Source organism: Cygnus olor, chromosome 19 (assembly GCF_009769625.2).
Source record: "Cygnus olor isolate bCygOlo1 chromosome 19, bCygOlo1.pri.v2, whole genome shotgun sequence".
Taxonomy (NCBI): Eukaryota; Metazoa; Chordata; class Aves; order Anseriformes; family Anatidae; genus Cygnus; species Cygnus olor.
Genome location: NC_049187.1, coordinates 9,523,462 through 9,545,617, shown reverse-complemented (window position 1 = coordinate 9,545,617; position 22,156 = coordinate 9,523,462). Strand labels below are relative to the sequence as shown.

At 43.4% G+C, this 22,156-nt stretch overlaps 1 protein-coding gene and 1 long non-coding RNA gene across 3 annotated transcripts; one reads left to right on the top strand and one right to left on the bottom strand.

The window, feature by feature from the left end:
- Positions 1-927: 927 nt before the first annotated feature.
- TRAF1 (TNF receptor associated factor 1) lies at positions 928-19,290 on the top strand. 2 transcript variants are annotated; one of them, XM_040531213.1, is made up of 11 exons: positions 928-1,035; positions 2,778-2,999; positions 4,014-4,098; positions 7,531-7,629; positions 9,056-9,217; positions 12,745-12,816; positions 13,595-13,660; positions 14,114-14,551; positions 14,939-15,116; positions 15,709-15,857; positions 17,056-19,290. In XM_040531213.1, exons 2-11 carry the CDS (start codon positions 2,791-2,793, stop codon positions 17,272-17,274), a joined length of 1,677 nt encoding a protein of 558 aa, XP_040387147.1. In that variant the 5' UTR covers positions 928-1,035; positions 2,778-2,790; the 3' UTR covers positions 17,275-19,290. The 2 variants fall into 2 exon arrangements, with proteins under 2 accessions (XP_040387147.1, XP_040387146.1); XM_040531212.1 differs by having other exon boundaries at positions 13,592-13,660.
- On the bottom strand, positions 18,327-21,040 carry LOC121057300. Its single transcript, XR_005813744.1, has 2 exons — positions 20,151-21,040; positions 18,327-19,803 (listed from the first exon to the last, which is right to left on the bottom strand). It is a non-coding gene; the product is annotated as an uncharacterized LOC121057300 (long non-coding RNA).
- Positions 21,041-22,156: the final 1,116 nt, after the last annotated feature.

The following is a 22,156-nucleotide window of genomic DNA, read 5'->3' as shown; positions in this document are numbered from 1 at the left end:
TGTATTTGGTAATCTGCAATTATGTGGGGGAGACAATCACGCAGGGCAGCTATTCCACATGTGGAACTAACGGAGGTATCAGAGTTCAGGCAGACACTTACTGATGAATAACCTTGTAGGCTGGCATAAGCTACCCGGATGCAAACGCTGCTGTAAATGCTGCAGCATAGCAAACGAAGCGAAGCATCTAGAGCACCAGCTCCTCTTTTTACCTTTAGTTTTCAGCTAGGAGTCCCCCCCAGTGGTATTTCCCAAATTTCTTTCACAGGGAAGAACTAACAGATTTGCAACTGAAACTCTCTTCTGACTGAATCATAGTCGGTGTGGTTGCAGCATGTGATTTCAGTGTAAACTTGCCTTATCCTGATAGTGAAACTTCCTTTTGTAGAAATCTTCACTGCGCCATGAGCATCTTAAAAGGATTTGCATACCTTAGTTAACTGGCCTTGTGTTAGCTTGTTATAAATATCATCTGCATTTGAGAATAGCTAGAGGGCAGAGGCATGGGGAGGATCCCCAGTAGGCTTCAGGAGGAAATTCAAGCATCCAGATTTACTCTGAGCACTCGGGTTTTCCCCCAGGCAGAGCAGACGGAGGCGCACAGAGGGCAGCTTTCACTCCAGCCCTGCTCTGGGCACGCTGCACTTTCTGAGTTACGGGGCCAGGTCGCAGTGTCACACAGCCGTCACGGCACCGCTTTCAGGAACTAACTCCACCAACAGAACTAACACGCTCCTCAGTTTAGCTGTCCTGAGGGGAGTTTGAGCCCTTGGCCCTTTCCACGCTCACTCCCCCGGCTCCTGGCAGGGGAGAGGCCCGGAGCTGCCCGCAGCCGGGCCCCCGCTGCCCCCCCGGACCTCCCCGGGAGGCCTCCACGCCCTCACACAGCCGCCCCCGGCGGGCAGGGCCCGGCCTCGCCACCGCCCCTGCCGGGGCGGCCCGAGGCACCTCCGCCGCTCCCCGCCCGGCCCCGCGGCTCTCGCCCGCTGCGTGCCGAGGGGCCCGGCTCGGCCCGGGCCGCCCCCGCGGGCTCAGGTAAGGGGAGCGCGAGGGAGGGAGGGCCCCGGGCCCCGCCTCAGGCCGCCCTGGCCCCGCTGAGGGGCTCTGGGGGCGGGCAAGCCGCCTGCTGCCCCTCGGCATCCTCGGGCCTGGCGGGTGGAGTGGCGGGGAGAAAGAGGAGGAGGAGGAAGAAGAAGGAGGAGGAGGAGGAGGAGGAGGAGGAAGGAGGAGGCCGGCCCTGCAAAGCCTGTGGGTGGTTGGCAGCGTAAAGGCTGGCGGTCCTCCTCTGTGCCTGCTGTCACTGGGTGCCATCAGTTACGCCTGTAACAGAGCTTCATTAGCTAGGGGTGCGGTTTCTGTCACATTTAGCATTGCAGGCTTTCATTTTTTTGGTTCTTGAGAGGTTTGGCAGCCCTGCGTTTGTTGCTAGCCTCCTTTTCCAGTGCCTAGAGAGGCCAAGTGAATTGCCTGAACCAGAAAACAAAATGCTGTTCAAAGAGAGGTATTTAAAATCCTGGGGATGCCCTGTGCACTGCGTGTCAGAGTCACACCACTGTTTCTGTTCCTTGCCTGGCCCAACGGGTCTGGCTGTTCGTCCCCACGTAGAGAGCAGCTTACACAGGAGGTGTGGAAAGTGTCCGAATTGGCTGCAGTGGTGCAGGGAAGGTGGGAGATGTCAGTCTGAGTCCTCTGAAACAGGGGAGAGAGCTGAACTTGGGTCTCCCATCGTTACGGTTTTCTGTACAAGGTGGCAGCTGCAACCACTTCCATCCCAGCCTCTCGCTGTGTGCTGACACAGTGCAGGGGTCTGCAGCGTGCCCCAAGCGTGCCCCAGAACCACAGTGTGGACATGTAGGCAAGGCAAGTCTGCTTAGGGCAACCTGGCACCCACGGGGCACAAACCTGAACAAGTCCAATCGACTTAAATATTGATTCCATTGTTTTCAGACTTGGTAGTATTACTTTTGGTAAAGTCAGAGTTGGTACTGAGACAGGTTATTTTGTGTCAGTACTGTCATGGGAAAAAATAGATTCCTAAAGTCTTCAGTAGATTCACTATGTTCCAAATGTGCCATGCCCCTGGGTAAAAACCTGTCTTGAACTTTCCAATCAACTGTGGAGACCACCAGAATCACTTCTGGTTGCATGTCCGAAAGTATTCAACTGCACAGCTCTCGTTAACCAAAACCTGTACTGAACATGCTTTATACCTTTTCATGTGTGGCTTTAGGTGTTTCTGGTTAGAGCACAGGTGTTAAGCTTTTTGTGATTTCCTTTTTCATTTTGCCAATAGTGGTATGACTTCAGGAAGATCACTAAAGACATATCAGTTGCTCAATTTCTGCATCTATAAAGCATAATCTCAAATTTTGGCTGCTGGAAATTGAATGTTGTTGGGGATTTACTCTACAGGAAATTCTTTTGTGTGTTGTGGACAGATGGGATCAAGATGATGGGACTGTTTACTTCATCTTTCTACAAACTAAAAAACTGTGGGAAGAAAACCCTGGACTTTTGTTTTAAAGTATTGTCCATTTTCATATTGTGTTTCAGGGAAATTTTAAATCTGTACAGTAATTTCCTGCTGGTACCTCGTCAAACCCCACTGTGACATTTAGTCACGCATGTCAGCTACAGATTCAATTAAACAGATCGCTAGACTGCTACACAGGTTTGGAGCTGCTTTGAGGACTTTGATGCCTGATGTGTTCTCTTACATCAAAGTGAGCGTATGTCTTCTTGTTTCAGCACCTTTTTTTTTCCCTCATCTTTGACAGTAGTTGACTTCAAATGGCTGAGAAATCAAGCAGAGGCCCGCAGGATGTCTTCAGCTCTTCTCCTGATGAAAATGAATTTCCTTTTGGATATCCCACTAACATCTGTGAAGATGCACCTGATCAGAAGTACCTGTGCAGCAACTGCAACAATATTCTGAAGAAAGCCCTGCAAACGCTCTGTGGGCATAGGTACTGCTCAGCCTGCCTGTCGTGGATTGTACGGTAGGTCCTTGCTACAAAGGGTCACACTGCTGTGACCCATTCTGTGGCTGCAAGTACCCTGTGCAGTGCCACTGTGCTCAGTAGGCGAGAGTCTGTGGCTGCCTGGCCCACTGGTCTGTCTGGAAGTACTTACCTCTAGGGTTATGCAGGGTGGTCTCTGCCTCCTTCCTTGTTTCCAGTGTGGATGTCTTCGGGGTGGGAAAGGCTGGATTACGGAGCTTGAAAGATGTCAGTTTTCCTATGTGTAATTGCAACATAATGGTACTGGTTTAGCTTTGAACAATTAGTGCAAGGCTGACTTAATACTACCATAGGAGTTTACAGTCCTTTGGTAAGCGATGGGATGGGATTTTAATAAACATTATCTTAGAGCTTTAAATTTAGTAACTCAGCTAGATCACTACATGTTAAGGTGCTGCTGCCATTAATGACAAACAATGACAGGCATTCTCCTGGAGAGCCTGAAAACCAGGAGCTAGGTGGGCATTTGCTATGATTGAATACCTGCTTCTGTCCTCCCTTTTCTTTCAAGAATTACACCTTGATTCAGAGCCTTTGGAAAAGTTCCTGTCTGCCCTACAGGTGGGAGGTGAAATTGCAGTACATGTCTGTGTATATGAGTTGTATATATATGACTGTATATATATGAGTTGTATGTATATGACTTGAGCTTTGATGTTTTGGAAAACAGAAGCAGTCAAGATATAGTGACAGGGTTGTAGCCCTGGCTAAATAGGTTCCCAGCTTTATTGTTTTTCATGATCCAAGCTGCTGTTGCTTTGCTGAAATACAGATAAAACATACGGGCCTAGTTCTGATCTCGAGGAATGGAATAGCAGGGGTTTCGTTTGTTTCTTTACCTCAGTGTGTTTAAAAATCGGCCCTTTAATGAACAAAGATTATGGATTCTGAGTAGAAATTACTTCCACATTTTAATTTATTTCAGTGTGTATACAAAGACATCCTAAACTACAGTTAACTAATTGATTGTTTATTCTTCTTTCTTTTTGCCAGAAACAATAAAAATCCAATTTGCCAGAAATGTAAGGAGGAGGATCCCAGTACTTTAAGTGAAGGAAGCCTATTGGCAGAAGAAAGGGTAAGTTGTAGTAAACAGTTCATTAACTTATCATTAATCACTGCCTGGTCTACTCTATAGTCAACATTAGATTATAATTTAGGAGAGAATGTTAACTTGTGCTTCAGTCATTTGAATTTCCCAAAGATTCTGATTTTAAAAGGTGTAACGGCATCCTTAGGACTTTTCAAGTCCGTTCAGTTCTGCAGTGTAAAATTCCCCACTGTTCTGTATAATTAACCTTTATTGCCTTCCATGAACCTGTGCTTTCCTACTTGTAATAATATGTCTTAGCTGTTACTTATTATCCTTAGTAAGTATCCTAGTGGCTTTCCCACTTGGGGGTGGCAAGTTTCTCTGTACCCTTCAAACATGTTACTGAACTTTCAGGTTAGAGTTCTCTCTCAGAGAAGAAGCTGGAGTATGGGCTAGCCAGCTGAATTGCCTGGAGCGTGCTTTGACAGCCAGGATATCTGGAGAAAAGAGCGGAAAACTTAGAGCTGAACGTAATCATTGATAAAAATTATGCACTGGTGAATGTTTCCTCTGTAATTTAATGGTGCAGATCTCTTCTGCTGTTAGGTGATTTTCCAGGCATCTCGCTGCACTATTCTTTATCCTGAATACAAACAAAGGGCTCAGTACCAGCTCATCTTCTTCCTTCCATTCCGATTCCAGGCAGGAATACCAAGAGATACACATTCTGTCTAAATTTGTTAGGAAAGAATGAAACCCAAGAGTCAGCTGGCAGTGAGGTAAAAGGCAAAATATAGTAACTGACTGCAGCAAAATAATGAATTTGCAGTTAACACTGAACTCAGTAAGATCTCAGAAAAAATCCTCAGTTCTGCAGTAAATTTCCCGGTAACAGAATTTCATGCATCATGGAACCACAGATAGATAGAGCTAAACCCTTATGAAATTCTTATTCTATGTCGACTGTTAATTTTTTATAACTTTCGGATTTCTCTGGTGCAGGATTCTCCCTAAGTCTTTTGGGACTTTCTGCAAAATCTGTGGGTGGGTTACAGTAAACAGGGCCCCACTCTTGCAAACTGATCTGCCTGGGCAGATTCTTATGCCTGTTGAGAGTTCACATGAAGTCAGTCACCACAAAAGCATGAGGATCTGCCTGTATAGATCAGTTTACAACAAGTGATCCACAGTTTGTGAACAACAAGAGTAATAAAGACTGTATAGCAGGTTTGTTTTTTGCTCCATATCTTATCCTGGTTAATCTCTTCTTTACCTTTACTGTGGTTTTGCTTAATGTTTATTCCCTATGCTATCTGTTTATATGTTTATATTTTAAATAAGATACTTACACAAGAGGAAATAAAAGGGCCTGTCAAGAGGTGTATCTGCTTTATCTTATCCCATGATCTCCCATACCTTCCCTGTCATATTCTTAATTTATGAACCGTTGGTATACTACATGTACTTCAAGCCTTGCCCTGGTGCTCTTCATCAGTTGCTGTGCATCTGCATCCGTCACTGAAGTCAGTCAGAGGAGTGGGGGGTGTCCGCCTCTGACTCTGCTCACACCCTATCTGCTGTCATTCAAGAAGCTTGCTTAGGGGACAATTCTCTACTCTGCACTGAGCTCGAACCCCTTTGTGGCTCCTGGCTGTGTTAGAGCAGTGGAAGGTCCTGGTTCAGCTGCAGCGAGCTCTGGGACAGACAGGACCAGGCGTCTGTGGTGTCCCACAACAACCACCAGCAGCACCTGCACCAACATCTTCCTTTGAAATGGCTAAAATGAGAGGGAGACGTCCAACTACAATATAGCAAATCAGAGAGAAATAGTTTCTGTTTCCTTTTTTTTGACCCAGAACGCTTTTGTGTCAGTGAGAGTCATCTCATTTACAGTACGAGGGTCTGACTCAGGCCCCTAACGAAGTTCCGTGCAAGCTTATGTTCCCAGATATGAGGGCAAGAAGTTTTGCGGGTATTTCAAAGCAGTGACCTGTGCGGATAAAAGAAGAGAGTAGGATTTTCTGCCTTGTTTTTCAACTGAGCTGTGTCCAGAGTGATTTAGCAACTACAGGTGTGAAACAAAAAGCACAGGGAATGCACACAGCAGTAAGAAACCCTGGCACTGCTGGGACTGTCCCTGTAGTTAAATATATTTTAAAAGATCTCTTTAGTAATGTCAGGAAATTCCTTGAGCTTTTTTCTTATGACATGGGGAAAAAGCCACCATGTGCCTGATAACTTGAATTTCTTTGATTTGCTCATTAATTAGACTAGAATATTTTAGAGGCTGGGGCTGGTATGCTTTCACTAATTGCTAGCTTACTACATAATATCTTCCATACATGCAGATGGAGCCACACATGTGTTTGTACAGCCTATTATTATTTTTAATTTCTTGTTTGTGGAGTTGTTTGCGATCTGTGCGCAGAAATTCTTCAGAGGTAAACTTTGCTTAAGGGTTGAGAAGAGGAAAGGAGTTTCTATTAGACTCTGCATATATAAATTTATTTCCTTGTTACCATTCATAGAGCTGGTTGTGCTTCTTTTATATGATTTAATGTGACGAATGTAGATGACTACAAACATTTGTATCTAGATTAAAAAACAAACAGCAATGTTGATTCTGATAATTTTATTTGTTAACTTTTCTAACTCATTATGTAGAATTTCAGTAACTTCATAGAAATGTGGACATCATTTGTAAATACTTTTCCCCCCTTTATATGTAGAGACACCCTCCCCGGCCCCAATTCCTGCCTTGCTCTTTGTTAGGTTACATAGGAAATCTGCTGTCCTCTGTACTGTGTACTTACCACTGTCTTGTTCTCGTGTCACTGTACCTATTTTGATTTTGCAAGAGGTAATATTAAAAATGTGTAGTGTTTCATCATTTACAGAATAATTTCACAATTCTTCACAGCATAAGAAAAAAAAACAACGACTATGTAGTAAAAAAAAAAAAATCTCACATGTGGTTTACATTTCTTTAGTACACAGTGCCATACTAAATGGAAACAGCCTGGTCTGAGAAATGTAGTCTCACTGCAGAACAGACCCAAGTCCTCTCTACAGCACTTTAGGAGGTGTTAATGACCCCAATAATGAAATGCATTCATTAGAGTTGCACATGGCAGCACCCTATAGTTAGGATCACATCAGCACATTCATTGCATGTGATGTATTTCAGGCTTCTGTGAAAAGGAACTTGAAATAAAAGCTATAGTTGGCTATGCTCTTTTCAATAAATTTATATTGCATCAAATAATTTATTTTTGAATCATAACAAAGAAATTATAATTATTTGACTCTACTAACACCAAAATACTTGCTAAATAGGAAAGTGTTATGGTAGTAGAGTAAATGAACAAAAAAAGAAGGGATTTATCAAGATCCGAAGTCTTGATAATCCCTACCACAAAAATGCATGCTGGAGTACTTCCTGACCAGTGATTTTTTCTTACTGTGTTTACTTTCCAGGCTTTTGGCGATGCTGCCATTAATAAAGAGATTTCTGAGCTCAAAGTACACTGCGTGACCCCTGGATGCAGTTGGTCTGGTATCATGAAAATTTTTGAAGTACGTTTAAAGGCAATTTATTTAAATTAACATGTGCTTTTACTTGAATGTGGACAGAAGAATGAATCTAGTTTCTCAGCAAACACAGATTAGTGCAAATTCACAAGAATCAACAAAGATATCATGATTCATACCAACAGAGTATCTCAAAACATCTCATTAAGTTTAACAGGGCTTTGATCGAGTCCAGAACATCCTGAATGATTGTGAAATTAACGTTACTCAAATGTGTCAGCTATGGTTTTTTATTATATTTATTTTCCATAGAGCTTACTTATTACTTAAATTCAAAGATGCTACAAGCAGTAGCATGAAAATACTTCAATTTCCAGGACATTGTTATGAGCAATTCTTCAGTATTTTTTTAAAATAGAGATAATTTCATCCTGTGCATATGATTCCAATTGATTGAATGCATTCATCATTCTTTTCAGGCAGATGTGAAATGCCCCAGATAAAAAATTTAGATGGACAAGGTTTGTGAATCCAACATGCAAAACAGAATCATGAAAAAATGCAGATAAATCTCATGATGCTAAGGCAGCTTTATTTTGGACCACTGCTGTAGGAACAGGGTGCCTTTCTGTATTTGTAACAGGGAGTCTGCTGTGTACCATGGATGCCTGTGAATCTGATAAGCATCTGAGGTGCTGCTGCCTTTTCTAGTCTTCGCTAATTTTGCACAAGTTTTCTCTTTGAGTGCATTCCTCTTTAAGGAAAAAAATCTGCCCAGTTTGCTCAGCTTCATAGTTTTGAGAACTGGAGCCCCTCTCAGCACGAATACATGGCAAAATGAATTTGAAAGTTGAGCGTGTGATTGAAATTGGCATGTCTGAGCCAGTTCTGTAGGGGACAGCCATCTCCCTCTGAAGACAAAATCAGTTGTGACACAGTGCCAAAGTTTCAGTAGAAGAGGCCAGAATAAATATTTTCTGTTGGAATACTGTATTTTTAAGAATGAAAGTAGACCTGTTGGATGTAGTCACAAAAGATGATGCTGACATTTTTCCTTATTGAGATGAGAAGACGCAAATAATGAAAAGGAAAAGTTTTTAAAGTTATTTAAAATATAGAGGAGAGTTGTATCCTAACTGTTGCATAGGTGTCAGATGGCCATTCTTTTATGCTACATAGAGATGTCAGCAGGCTAACCACATTTATCCTGTCAGTCAGAGCAGTTCAAGAGAGAGCTCATGTTTGAATTTATCAAAAGTTGTGGGATTTTTTTTTTTTTTTAAAGTTTAGAATTATCAAAAAAGCCCCAGTAAAGATGGTGGATTTTTCAACAGTAATCTTGGTAACGCTGTAGAGTGGGATTTTACCCAAGCTTAGAAGAAATGCAAAGCAAAGCTGGCAGAATGCAAGCTATTTATTGAGAAATGTTTATCTGCAGTTAACATTTTGGTTTGCAACTTCTAACTTCCAGGAGCATCAGAGTTTATGTGAATATGCTTTAATCCCTTGTCACACTGGTTGTGGACACATGGTAATGAGAAAGAATCTTGCAGATCATTTGGAAAACGGATGTGTTAATAATGTGACAATGTGTCAGAAGTGCAAGCGGAGCCTATCCAGTAGTGAATACCAAGTAAGAACATTTATTTGTTTCAAATAATGGTTTTATATTAATTGCTTAAATAATCTATCATGACATTTTTCATCCCGATGTCATGAATGCTGCTGCATGTGGAGAACATTTAATTCTTCTGCATTTGCTATTTTTTCCGTGCATGTATTCGAGAGAAAAATGACGAGTATTTGATAGTCTGCTTGTGATATTACAGCAGGGAGAGGGAAATACCTGTGTGCTCATCCAGGGCTCGGGTAGTCCACATTTTATCTCCAGTGTCAAAGTGTGTCTCCCAGTATGAGGTAGATGTCATACAGAACCACAGGCAGTTGCAGGGAAGAGATCTTGAAAGAGTCTGGTTTTTTTATTCAAACTAAAATTGCCTTTTTTTTTTTTTCCTTTTATCAGATAGTATTTCTATTAGATACGATCAAATATATAGATCTCAAAATTAGCAGCAATGTCCATACAGACCAGGATGCATAAGAACTCATTCTGCCAGAAATTTCTCTGTGACTATTTAAACATTTTTTTTAAATTTTTTTTATGTTTGAGTTGCGTTTCCCACTGTTGTGACAGGGACTTGCAAGATGTATATATCCCCCGTGTGTGTTTATATATATTTAAAAACACTTGTCTGTCCCCAGCATTTGCTCAAAATTCTCTTTAAAACAACAAATATTTTTTCTCATTAAATTGTAGTTGATCATCAAACTTTTAAGTTTATGTTGCGAAACCTATTGCATTCTTACTTAAATGCAATGAATTTCTCAGTTGATGCTCAACATTGTGAAAACAGGGCAACAATCTGCATTAGTACTTGCAGATTTTAAGTGACTTCGTGTGCTCATTTTAACATCTTTAAAGCTGCTCTTTATTTTTCCCCGTTTTTGAAGATGCAGTGGTACAAGTTCTGGGAGTGGTCTGAGGGCATCAAAGGAGCTAACAGAAACTGTTCTGTGTTGCTGAAGGAGGAAATGGTGTGGTGGGGCAGATGAAAAGTGGTAGAAAATTAGCTGCTATGCAAAGAGATTGCCAAAGATACAGCATCAGTGGCACGTTTCTCAGCCTCGTGGTGGAAGTGCATCACCTTCTGTTTAGGGCATTTTGTGCTTTAAAAACTCCTGGGACAAAGCAACAGCAGCGTGAACGAGAGAGACCCACCCTTGCTAACACCACTACATGTGTTTCGATTTGAAATCTCTGCAAACTTTCTCATCCCAACCCCACCTAGCTTGTGACCCTGTGGGCTCTCGTCTCGGAAGGTGTTGCTGGGACAGCACTCTTCTAGGGTAGGGCAGAATAAATATTGAGCCCACCAGATAATGCAAAGAGAACAGTTGCCAGCCCTGGAGTTTTGTCCTGGAATGGGGGCATAGTGATGTTAAGACCTACATAGCAGGAGCGTCGTGAATACCTCAGAAATGTAGCCTGATGTAAATAGCAGTGGGTGGCTTTATATGCCATAACTGTCACAGATGTAAGCCTTTCCAAATACTGAGCCATGAGCTACACCCAACATACGGGGGTAACAGTCCTTCTGGAGTACGAAGAAGGCACTCTGGCTAAAACAAGCTTCTTAGAAAGCTTTTGCATGTGCTCTTCATATCTCAGCAACTCTTACGGAGAGAGAAGAGTATCTAGACCCAGGCACATTTTACCAGTGGTAAATCCAGTGTCTGTTTCAGAGAGACTGCAGATACCAGAAGGTGGCAACACTTAATCCCTTGCAACCTTCTGAAAGTGCAGTAGGCAAGCAGGAGAGTGAAAGAGGCAAGCAGGAGGGTGAAACTTGAGCTGAGTCTGTTCCTTGAGCACCTTTCTCTTTCCTGAGCTCTGTGACGCTGCAGATCTACCTCAGCGGGCTACATTTTCCTGCAATGACAAACTGTTTTCCTCCCCCTCGTTCTGCTTAGCTGTCATCTTATTAATTTTTAGTTAGGAAGCCTTGGCAGGGGATTTGCCTTGAAATGTTGATCTTTCACTGCCTGCCTTAGTTAGCATTCATAAAATTGGAATTCCGCTGGTTACGTGATCTGCCTTATTAAATTTATAGTTATGTGGCATATGAATTTTGCTTGTTTGTGTGTATATCCACAGTCCTCCAGGAGCACGGGACGTTTGGGGCACTGCTCTCACTCTCTCCATCTTAGCCAATCAGTTGTTGGTCTCATGACTTTTGCAGTCCCATATTTTAAACAAACTTCCCGCCAGCCTCTCTCCCCTTCAGGAAGTTGGGGGTCTGAAGGAGTGAAAGAGCAGCAAGTAAGAAGTAAAGACACACACTGTGCAATACCTAGGATACAGAGTATTTAAAAATAAATTAAAGAGTGGAAAAAAAAACTGTCTGTATTTCTGGGGATCAAAAGAGAAACCTCAGGACTCTGCAGAGGAAGGACTTGAGGGCTGCTGAAATGGCTTTATCAACAAAAAATTCCAGACTATAGGAAATGTACTGGCATGCAAAGGCATTTATAAAGATTAAAGGTAACCCCCTTGTATAGTTTGGGTTGAAAGCTGACAGTTGCTGTGTTAAATACACAAGTTACAGTTGTAGTTTGAACCAATGGCAGGAGGATTACTTTCCCCTCCTTGAAGCCAGGAAAGGCAGGAAGTCTCATGTTAGCACTAATGCATTTTGCATTACTACATCATGATGGAAAATTTGGATTCCTGCCTTCAAAATGTTAATAAGCAGAACCTGAGAAGGGTCTGCACACTAAGCAAACTATACGAAGCCAATGGAAGAAGAGTTTTTATTTGGTTTTCCCATGTATTTGCTTTCTGTTCCATAATCGACCTGCGTGCCACTGGGTGTACATATGTGTGTACATACACATGCATGTGTGATTGTACATGCTATGGTTTGAACTGGGCAAGACTTGTACATTGCCAATCTTGTATCAGATTTCCCAGGATGACCTTGCAAAGCATCTGTAAGTAATTTCCAAGAACTCAGGGCCTCATAAGTAACAGATCACACGTTGTACTTTCATTTAACGGGTGTTGCATCTGGAGATGTGTCACTGAACATACCTGCTGAGCTGAGCTGCGTGATCAGATGAGAAGCTGAGCTTAAGAAACCACTGAATCCGTCCCCTGTGCAACCAAGTCCTTGCAGAGGAGACAGCAGCACCCACTTTTAACAGATGTGCTTTAGTCCCACACTTCTGAAGGTTATTTTGTCTGAAAAGAAGCCTGAAAACAATGCAGTCTATTGAGTAGTGAGGTCGAGAGTGGTCACTGTCTGGACAGGGGTACAGGGTTTTGCACTGTGTGTTGCGGAGCTTGTAGTGCTCCTATGGAAGTTACTCTCCTTTCTTTTACTCTTCCTTAAATCCACGCCTTCCAGGAAGGAAGAAAGAAACTTCTTGCAAACTCTTCCATACCACAGAATTTCTTGTAGAAAAGCCCCTCTAGCCTTCATTTTCTGTGAAATAGGAGTAGCATTCCCAAACAGAAGCAATGTTTCAAAGACTCCTAAGTAAAGATACTCAGTGATTTTAATAATGTACTCAATTCCTTTCTTCTTGTTTTAATGACAGAAACATTCATGTGAAGGCAGTTTATGTAGGGAGCAGAAACGTGTGCAAACAGAAACATCATCAAAGGAAAAGGTAGGTAAAAGATGAGTGAAAGCAGTACAACTTTATTTCAATTCGTGAAAATATCACTTGTTCGTTTAGATTAAATGATCATCTGAGAACATCTTCAGATATGGCAGTTATATCTGGATGCTTTTTACATCCCAGCATAGCTGTCATGTATAGCTTCTCTTCTCTGCTCCCACAATTAACTTACTAAATTAATCTGCCAAAGCCAGGGAAGTGTTTGTTTCCTTTCAAGTATTCAGGAAGACCCATGTGACCGAAAGAAGAATATGCTGTCTAACAGTGTATTTAAAGATAGGTGCTTTTGGTTGTGAAAGGAACTAAATTCTTGTGCCAGCCAGAGCTTTTGGTCCAATATATCCATTATTCCCAGGGCGTGCTGCGAGACGCAGCTCTTCTGTGCTTTCTGTAAGAGCAGGAAGAGTGTAAAAGTGGCTGTGTGCACGACTGTGGTGGGCCAACTTGCTTATTGCCATATTATTTATGACAAGTTGTTACTAGGGAATCACTGTGGTTTGTTAAACTCTGTTATATCAGTATGTTAGAAAGGCACTCAACTGCCGGATTGCCTCCAAGTAACTTCCAATCCACCACACTCTTGGTTGATTTATCAATGAGTATTCAGAACTGGTCAGACACTGTAAGCTGTGGCAATGCCTTGACTTGAATTAACCTGATTTATAGCTGCTGGGGATGGGACCAAGGTGTTAGTAGGTAGATACAAGAATTGAAATTGGTATTTGATTATTTTATTGCCTTTTCTTTCTTTTTTTTTTTTCAGCAGAACCACTCTACAGTCTTGATCAACAAGGATGGATGTCGGTTTTCTGAAGTTGGCTGTTCATTTAGGGTAAGTGAAACTGCTGCCTTCAGGAAGGCCTCAGATGACATGCAACTCAGTGCCTTTGGTCTAGCCAGCCTTTGTGTTCAGGGTATTAGTCCTTGATTGAAATGTATCTTTAAGGAAAGTGAGAAATGTACCCATTTTTAGTAGACCAGGAGAGATGATGTTGGAACTGTTGTGGTTACACGGTGAGTTTAAGATGTGGTTTGCTCTCTGGCCTGCACAGTGCATTGACTTCAGATAAAAATGGATGTTTATTACAATTCTGCTGGGTTAGAGGTCATTAGAGGGCTTGTTGGTTTTCCATTCTCCATGTCTCTGAAGAGAGTCTGCTGCTCTGTAGCTGGGCCTGTATCTTGCAGTCCTCCCATCCCTGTCTCTCCCAAGAAGCTAGAGGGAACATGGCTTGATTTGGCCAGTTACGGTAGCTGTATAGAGAGTATTAATCATGTCTTACAGGGAAGCAAAGAGAAGATGAAGGAGCATGAAAAAACTGCAGTTGGGGCCCACATGCTGCTTCTGCTGCAGCACATAAAGCAACTGAAGGCAAGCTTGTGCACTGTTTCCAAAGCTGCAAATTGTTTCATCCCACAATCACAGCTGAATGTGAATGTTGCAGACAAAAGCATCCCTGATCTGCAGATCCCAGGCGGTCTGGAAATCAATGGGGATCTGGAAGTAGACTGTTTTCCTGCATCTTCTGTTCCTGAAGATGAATCTGTTCTGCAGCAACTTGTGAGGGAGAAAGTGATTTCTGAGCTAGAAAATAAGCTACACGTGTTTGAGAATATTGTGTCAGTGCTCAATAAGGAAGTGGAAACCTCTAACTTGGAAATCACAGCCTTTCGGAGACAGAGTGAACTTGACCAAAATATAATACGAGGCCTTGAACTGAAGGTAAATATTTATGATAAACATTGCCTGTGTGCTTGCTGTGTAGATGACTTACTTAACACATGTCAGAGAGAGACGATGTAGAGATGGGGATAGAAATGAGCACAGGAATTGAAGCTGTGAAGGGTTAAGTTCTGGACACATCTACAAGATCCTTTTCTTGTTTTGGATAAATTTTCAAATGGGGATCTCTTTAAAATTTTTATCTAAATTTGTGTTTAGGCAGTTCTGTCTCTGGTTATTCCCGAGAGTTGTAAATGTTAGGAATTTGCTGAAAGAAATCAAAGGAAACCCTTCAGAACATGAGGACACTTGTACAGTTCTGCTGCTTTTGCAGCACATCAGCCTGGGCAGTGGGGTTGATTGAGAACTGCGATGTTTTTTTTCTAGATTGCAGAGTTGCACCGGTGCCTGACCCAGAAGGATGCAGGCCTCAGCAATCTTCATAAGAGTCTTCTGTTCTCTGAGCAAGCGTCCTACGATGGGGTCTTTCTGTGGAAAATAACAGATGTTGGCCGGAAGTTACAGGACTCTGTGACGGGAAGAACAGTCAGTTTGTACTCACCAGGTAAAACACGACGTATACGTGTGTTAGCAAAACTTGGTCCTTTAGAAAACCCACTGATTTCTCTAGAATGACACTCCTTTCTGCTCATGGACAGGAAGTGCTTTAAAATAGCTTCAGGGAGCTATTAAGGAGAGCTCCTAAGATGCTGTTTGTGTGAAGACCTCATGCTCTCCTGCTTGGTATTCAGGGAAGCTGCCACAGAGCTGTGTTCTGTTCTGGGCTTTCATTTTGCAATTTGCCCTCCGCTACAGCTACTTGCAGTGACATCTGCTGGATCTCTGTTGTCTAATCCACAGCCTTGGTGCCTGATGGTACTGAATGGTCTTCTGCTGCAGTTTTCTCCCATGTGAGAAGTAATTTGGTTAGGTAAATTATCCTTCTGTGGCTAACACCAGGTAATTTTCACCAAGGTATGAGTCATTAAAAGGATTCCAGCCACTGGATTTTCATTGCTTATTAGCTGTACTGATTTGTGTGTTTTCCTCATCTCTATAATACCAAAACATGACACAAATATTCTTGCATATGCCAAAACAGTCATTTTGTCTTATTTTCAGAGGAGGTTTTACTAATGAAGAGTTCTGATTTTCAGCTTTCTACACTGCAAAGTATGGCTACAAGGTTTGTCTGCGGATTTATCTGAATGGGGATGGGACAGGAAAAGGAACCCATGTGTCACTGTTCTTTGTTGTTATGAAAGGAGACTATGATGCTCTGCTCCCTTGGCCTTTCAGACACAAGGTAAGAAGGGCAACTTTTTCATATCTGATCCTAGCATAAACCCACTACTTCTCCCAGTGAACTCAAGAGAACTTTTTCTCTTGACTTTAGTGGAAGTTGGAGCGTTTTCCCATTTTCTTCTCTGATGGCTTATAAGCCACACTCTAATTTTGGGTAGTAATTTGGCACTGAATGGAGTGATTTGCACTCAAGGAAAGCTGCTCCTACGGAGATTCAACACTTGCCCTGAAGGATTTTCAAACTCCAGGATACTGAAATAACTCTGCACTTTCAAGGTTATTGTATCCCAACCTGTGTCCACCTGGGATAAACCAGGAGACACAATGTTTCCTGGCTCTCCTATATGTATATAATGTCAGTTTATACGAAAATTGCGATTTGCTGCCTGAAACACAGGTGTTACAAATGTGAGGTTAGAGTTCCACGTATAAATATGCCATAGATGTCTTACATTATCCTGATCTGTTTTTTTTTCTTTTTTTTTTTTCTTTTTTCTCATTTTATAAGTGGAATCTGATAAGGGCAACAATGATTAGAGAGTCAGTGGAAATATGCACAGGGTTCTGATCTCTTCTAGTATTTGCCTTTGTATGGTAATAATTCTGTAAGCCTTTCATATAAATAGCCTTCCTACCATCTAGCAGTTAAAAAAATAGAAATCAAAGTTCTCAATCCTCATTGTATTAAAAAAAGTATTATATGTATTTTACATTTCCAACTAAAGAACAGTGAATTAATAAAAGTGGTAATAAAATGGTGAGAGCCTATACTGATATTTAGGTTGTGTCTTCTACATATTTGCGTACAAGCAAGAGCTGTTTCTTTTGATTCCAAACCACAGCACCAGAATGAGTGTAATGACTGGAACCAAACCTGGGGTTTGTTTAAGTTGTGAGGAGAGAGAGAAAAAAAAGTCTTTGCACTGTAGAATTCTCTACCAGGAAATAATTACTTACTTTATTTTATTTCATTTTATTTTATGGGTGGCAAAGTTTTAAATATTTAATTTGGGAACTGTTACAATCTCCCTTGTTCACGTTAATTGACCTTGCAGGTTGTGAAACATTCATTATAGTTTGCATTTAATTATAAACAGAGCATCCAGGTGCTTTTGCAGCATGTTTGTGTGTTTGTCTCTGATATTTTCTGGTTCGTTTTTCAGTTCAATAGCTCATCATTGCTGCATTCTGTTTTTCAGGTTACATTTATGCTGCTTGACCAAAATAATAGGGAACATATTATTGATGCATTTCGCCCAGACTTGACTTCTGCTTCCTTTCAGAGACCAGTGAATGATATGAATGTTGCAAGTGGCTGTCCCATGTTCCTCCCTTTGACCAAATTACAGTCACCTAAATATGCCTATGTGAAAGAAGACACACTTTTCCTTAAATGCATTATAGAAACAAATTCCTAAATCTTGAAATATGGGTGTCTGGTAAATCGACCACTGAAATTCATTAGTTTACGAGAAAAAAAACATCAGCTTGAGACATCGTATTAGTTTTCATTTGCACTCAAAATCCAGAGAGCCTGAGCCTGTGCTGCATTGAATTAATTCAGATCAACCGGATCTGCCCGCTAGCGACAGTTACTGCTGAGCATGCTGAGTGCTTTGCCCAGTGCCACATGGAGTGTGCTACTGCAAATGAGAACTGTGATTATTTCATGAAACAGCTGATAATCCTGCCTTAGATGTAGATTACAGTCACACCCCTGCAGATTCACATGTGGACAGAGGGGCTGCTCCTTCCCACGTGTGCCCAGGTGTGTGTGTCACTCTGGCAGAGTGCAGCCCAAGCTCCCATCTGGCAGCCTTGGCTTGAGAGGTTGCAGGGTTGCAAGAGGTGAGGCCGAGCTTTCCACATCCTCCAGTAGCACCGAGGCACGCGGCTCACTTTTCCAGGAGGTTCCGTGCACCTCTCAGCTGCCCTGGCTGGCAGCCCTGCAGTGGGATTTTGGCTGTTCCCTGCCAGGGACAGCCCTGCAGTGGGATTTTGGCTGTTCCCTGCCAGGGACAAGGGCAGATTCCTTCCCCTGAGGCTCCATTTGGGTGTCTTTGTGCTTTTTGGTAACCTTGAAAGCAATGAGTTGTGGATAGCGTTTGTAGCTTGAAATCCTTCTGCTGGATGACTTATTTCTTGCTATTTATTTTAGTCCTATATTTATGTGCTCTGTAAAAAAAATGCACTGTTGCATCAGCAATGTGACCAGATTACACTGTGCCTGGGGGAAATCAACTCCAGTGTTTCTGAAAGGAGTAGTTTGACTTTCCCACTTCAAACGTGGAGCTCTGAGGGTTAATCCCAGGGAAGTCCAGAGCTGCCGGATCAAGCAGTGGTAAGGACCCTTCAGTAGCTTTGTTTTAAAGTGTTCAGTGTCTTCTGAAACTTCAAGGCAAGTGACTAATTAGGAAGCACCGATCTTTTTCCTGCTTATTTATTTTTCTGTGCTCTGATTTTTCTTTTCACATGCTAAAATGGAAATATCTACTAGAAATGTTTTTATCCTTTTTTTTTTTTTTAAATAGAGGCAAGGAATGAATAGAGACTATTTTTACAATCAAGTCAAGCTTGCAAATGTATGAAGTTCAAATGCTAAACCTTATCCTCCAAAACAGCAAGCATCATGCTCTTTATTCCCTACTTAACAACTGATTGGCAAAATCACTGGAGTCAGGTTTTGGTGCAGCAGTTTCTGAACTTCCAGCAAACTCATGCCAGCAGCACAGCTTGCTCGTCCAGGACCGCAAGGCATTCTCCAGGACCAGTGGGACTGTAGTGCACGAACCCAAGGCCTGATCTTGCAGACAGAGGCAAGCGTGTATTTATGAGTGAAAGGCTTTTATGCAACTATATTCATTTTTCCTCTGCAATATTCCCCATGTCTCACTTGAAAACTCAAAACTGAGAGACAATATTGTGCCCACTGCATGAGAAGGGAAAGGAGAAACTGTTTGTCCACTGATATTTTGCAAACCATGGAAACAGCAGCTGTCTGGTAGAGCTGGTGAAATGTCATGTGCTGTAACTAACCTCCAGCCTGACTGCTGACTTACGAACAGATTTTTCAATCTCTCATTTCTATCTCGACAGCATCCTTTTAAATAATTAGTTGTGATGAAGTATCAGATTTCAGAAAACAAAAAAATTTCATAAACAAATATCTGTCAAAGGTTGTTTGGGAAGGAACTGGATGTTCTTTGCCCTGCCCCATAGTTTTTTTCTCTTCCGTGTTTAAAATGTTCTTTCAGGCACAGAAAGTTATTTTTCCAGTTATGTGCCAGACCCTCTAACCACACTGGAGTAATATGCCTAAAAATATTATGCTTTTCGTAGCTGTGCAATTTTGACAAGTGCTGTATTTATTACAATCATTCATATTTTCTTAACATTTTATTTATTTCCTAAATAAAGCTCACTAACGTAAAAAAGGTTTGTGTATTATTTTAGCTGTAAAATCGGGAATTGACTCAGAAAACCTGGAGGTATGATGACAGCAGCTTCCTATAGCAACAGCCGAGTCCCGCTGCAAACCTCGCTGACTCCTACTGCAGTAGCACCAGGCAGGTTTATTTACACAGCACAGGGCCAGCTGTGCTGCCGCTGCCCGGTGACCCGGTGACAGCCAGCCCGTGCCCTGCAGACCCGAGGATGCTGACAGACAACCGAGAGGCGCGGTGATGAAGTGGCTCGCCTGTGGTCCTGCAGGGAATCTGTGGAAACTTTGGGAATGAACCCTAAAGTCTCTGCTCTCGTCTCAGTGCCAGAACAACGGGGTCATCATGTTGTTGCCTCTGGAAGTTGGTGCGTTTGTATGGAAGGAGTGTCACCCAGCAGATGGGGTTCTGACATGCTGGAAAATTGAACAAAGGGTTGTGAGGACCTCCTGAACGGAGCTGCGTCTTCAGTGTTGACCCGTTTAAGTGCTACTCCTCCCCAGGAGGCTGAGAGAAAGGAAAATGGGTCAGACAAATCCCCAGCATCGCCCCAGCCATGCAAAGAGGGGCTGGGAGGCTGCTGCCCCCCTCCCGCCTGTCCAGCTCGTGCCCAGCACAGCTCAAGGCCTCCAGCATCGCCCCCATCCCCGGCTGGAGCAGGGCCCCGAGCAGAGCGGGGTCTGGCGCCGGGAGGTGTGCGAGTGGCACCATCGGCCCCGCGAGCTGATTTCAGAGCCTCTGGCTGCTGCAGCCGGAGCAGAGCGGAGCGGGGAGGCCACTGATCTCCAGATCACTGCAGATTAAGACAGTGGCAGCTCTGCCTCGTTGCCATGGGAGTCGGAGCCCCTCCATACCTGGGTGAGCTTTCCTCAGCCCTCACTGCCAGGGGCGCTGCCTCTCCCGTGGGGATTCACCTGGCGGCTTTTATTGTAGGGGTCGGTGCCGTGGTGGGGGGGCGGCTGCCTCTGTGCTCTGCTCCCACTGGTTCTGTGAAATGCGTCCCGACAGAGCGGTTATCAGCCGCAAGTAAACGGGAGGGTTTTCCTTGGGTGTGACAGACAGAGGGGGGAAACGGTGAAACCGTGGGTGGCTGAGAGCTGGGGAAAGAGAAAGTGCGTGGGAGAGAAGACAGCACGTGTGTGCGGGAGAGGAGATGTGCTTGCAGGGAGAAGAAAAAATGTGTGTGTGTGTGCATGTGCAGGTGGAGGGCTGCAGCCAGCTGAGTGAGGGACCCGACGCCTCCATGCCTTTACCTAGCCTGATTCTACCACTAACTCCACTGATTTTGTTCAAATCCTGCAAGCAGGCAGTATTTCACTGACTGTGGGGCCCCAGTGCCACTCCAGCCAGGAGGTCAGAGCCAACGGGAGCACTGCAGGGAGGCAGAGGCCTCCCAGCTGGCCGGATGAGTACCCCAGGGAAAGGGCAGGATGCTCCGGAGCCCTGTCCCAGCGCAGCACTGTGTGGAGCCAGCTTTGGGGATGGTGCAGGCCTGGGTGGCAAAGGCCTGGGAAGGGGGGGAGGCAGTGCCTGGTGCCACTTGGTGCTGTGCAGCATCCCAGGGACACGACACAGACGAAGCTTTGCTCGTTTGCAGCAGGTAGGAGCCAGCCTTGCAGGAGGCAGAGGCAAGCTGAGCTGTGAGAGCTTGTGAAAGCAGCACGTTTGTCGCGCTGTGTGCACACAGCCACCAGTACACCCAGGTCTTCACTCTTTTTCATGTTGTCCCTGGAATAAAATGGGCTTTTGTCTTTTTTTTTCTTTTTTTTGGGGGGGGGAGGGGGGGAGTGGTATTTTCTGAGCTGAGCTCAGAAACTGCAGACGTGTACATAACATATCTGTGTCAAAATTATGTAACGGCTCCATTAATATAAACCTTGCACAGCTGTGAGAACACTTACAAGCTCTTCATGTCTTATGCAATTGCATGGAAGCACGCAAAGAAAGTTAAGCCTAAAAAAAATGATACGGATTAAATTCATACTAAATAAACAATAAAAAGACATGAAACCCGACGCCTAAATGCTCTTCCTTTTAAAGGCACAGCTGGCATAAAACAGCTGAACGTCGGATTTAACTACTCTCGTTCTAATTACAACCATACCTTTGTTTCAATGTGCCCTTTGGTAGATCGCTTTGCTCGGGGAGGGCTCGAACGAGAACCGACTCCCCCTGTGCCGCAGCGCGCGAAGCACGGCCGAGCATTACCGTGTCCGTGTGGAATGCGTTGAGCTGCGGCGCCTTCCAAGCACGGGGCTCCGCGGAGGCTCTCGCGTTCCTGGAGCAGCCTCCCCGATCCTCATCTCCAGGAACAGCCTCCCCGATCCTCATAGAATCATAGAATCATAGAATATCCCGAGTTGGAAGGGACCCATCTCCGAGGCCGTCAGCCACACGGCCTTCTTGATAAGGAGACGGATTCCCCTTTCTGGGACAGAAACTGGAATTGGAGAAATACCAAGACTTTGCTAATCCAAACCAGATCGCTTCTGCTGTGCAAATTGTCAGCTGATTTTTTTGGTCCTCAAATGATGAAAAAAAATAATAATAGAGAGTTCTAATGAGCTAAATTAGGATGGGTTGCTACATATTTAATGGTAAGGCTGGCAAAGAGTAGTAGTGCTTGTGTAGCTAGGATGGTCTAAAATAATCAAGGACAAGGTTTGTAGGGAAAGGTAGTATTTTTTTGAATTAACTAATACTAATAAAAAATAAAATAATAATAATAATAAAAAGACCTACTTTAACCCTTCTTCAGGACAGAAGCAGAACTTGCCATCTCGCACATGGCTGCTTTGAGCTTCCTTAACTTGATTGTGTTGGCCAGGGAGATATTTTGGAGCAAAGGTGGTGGAGAACT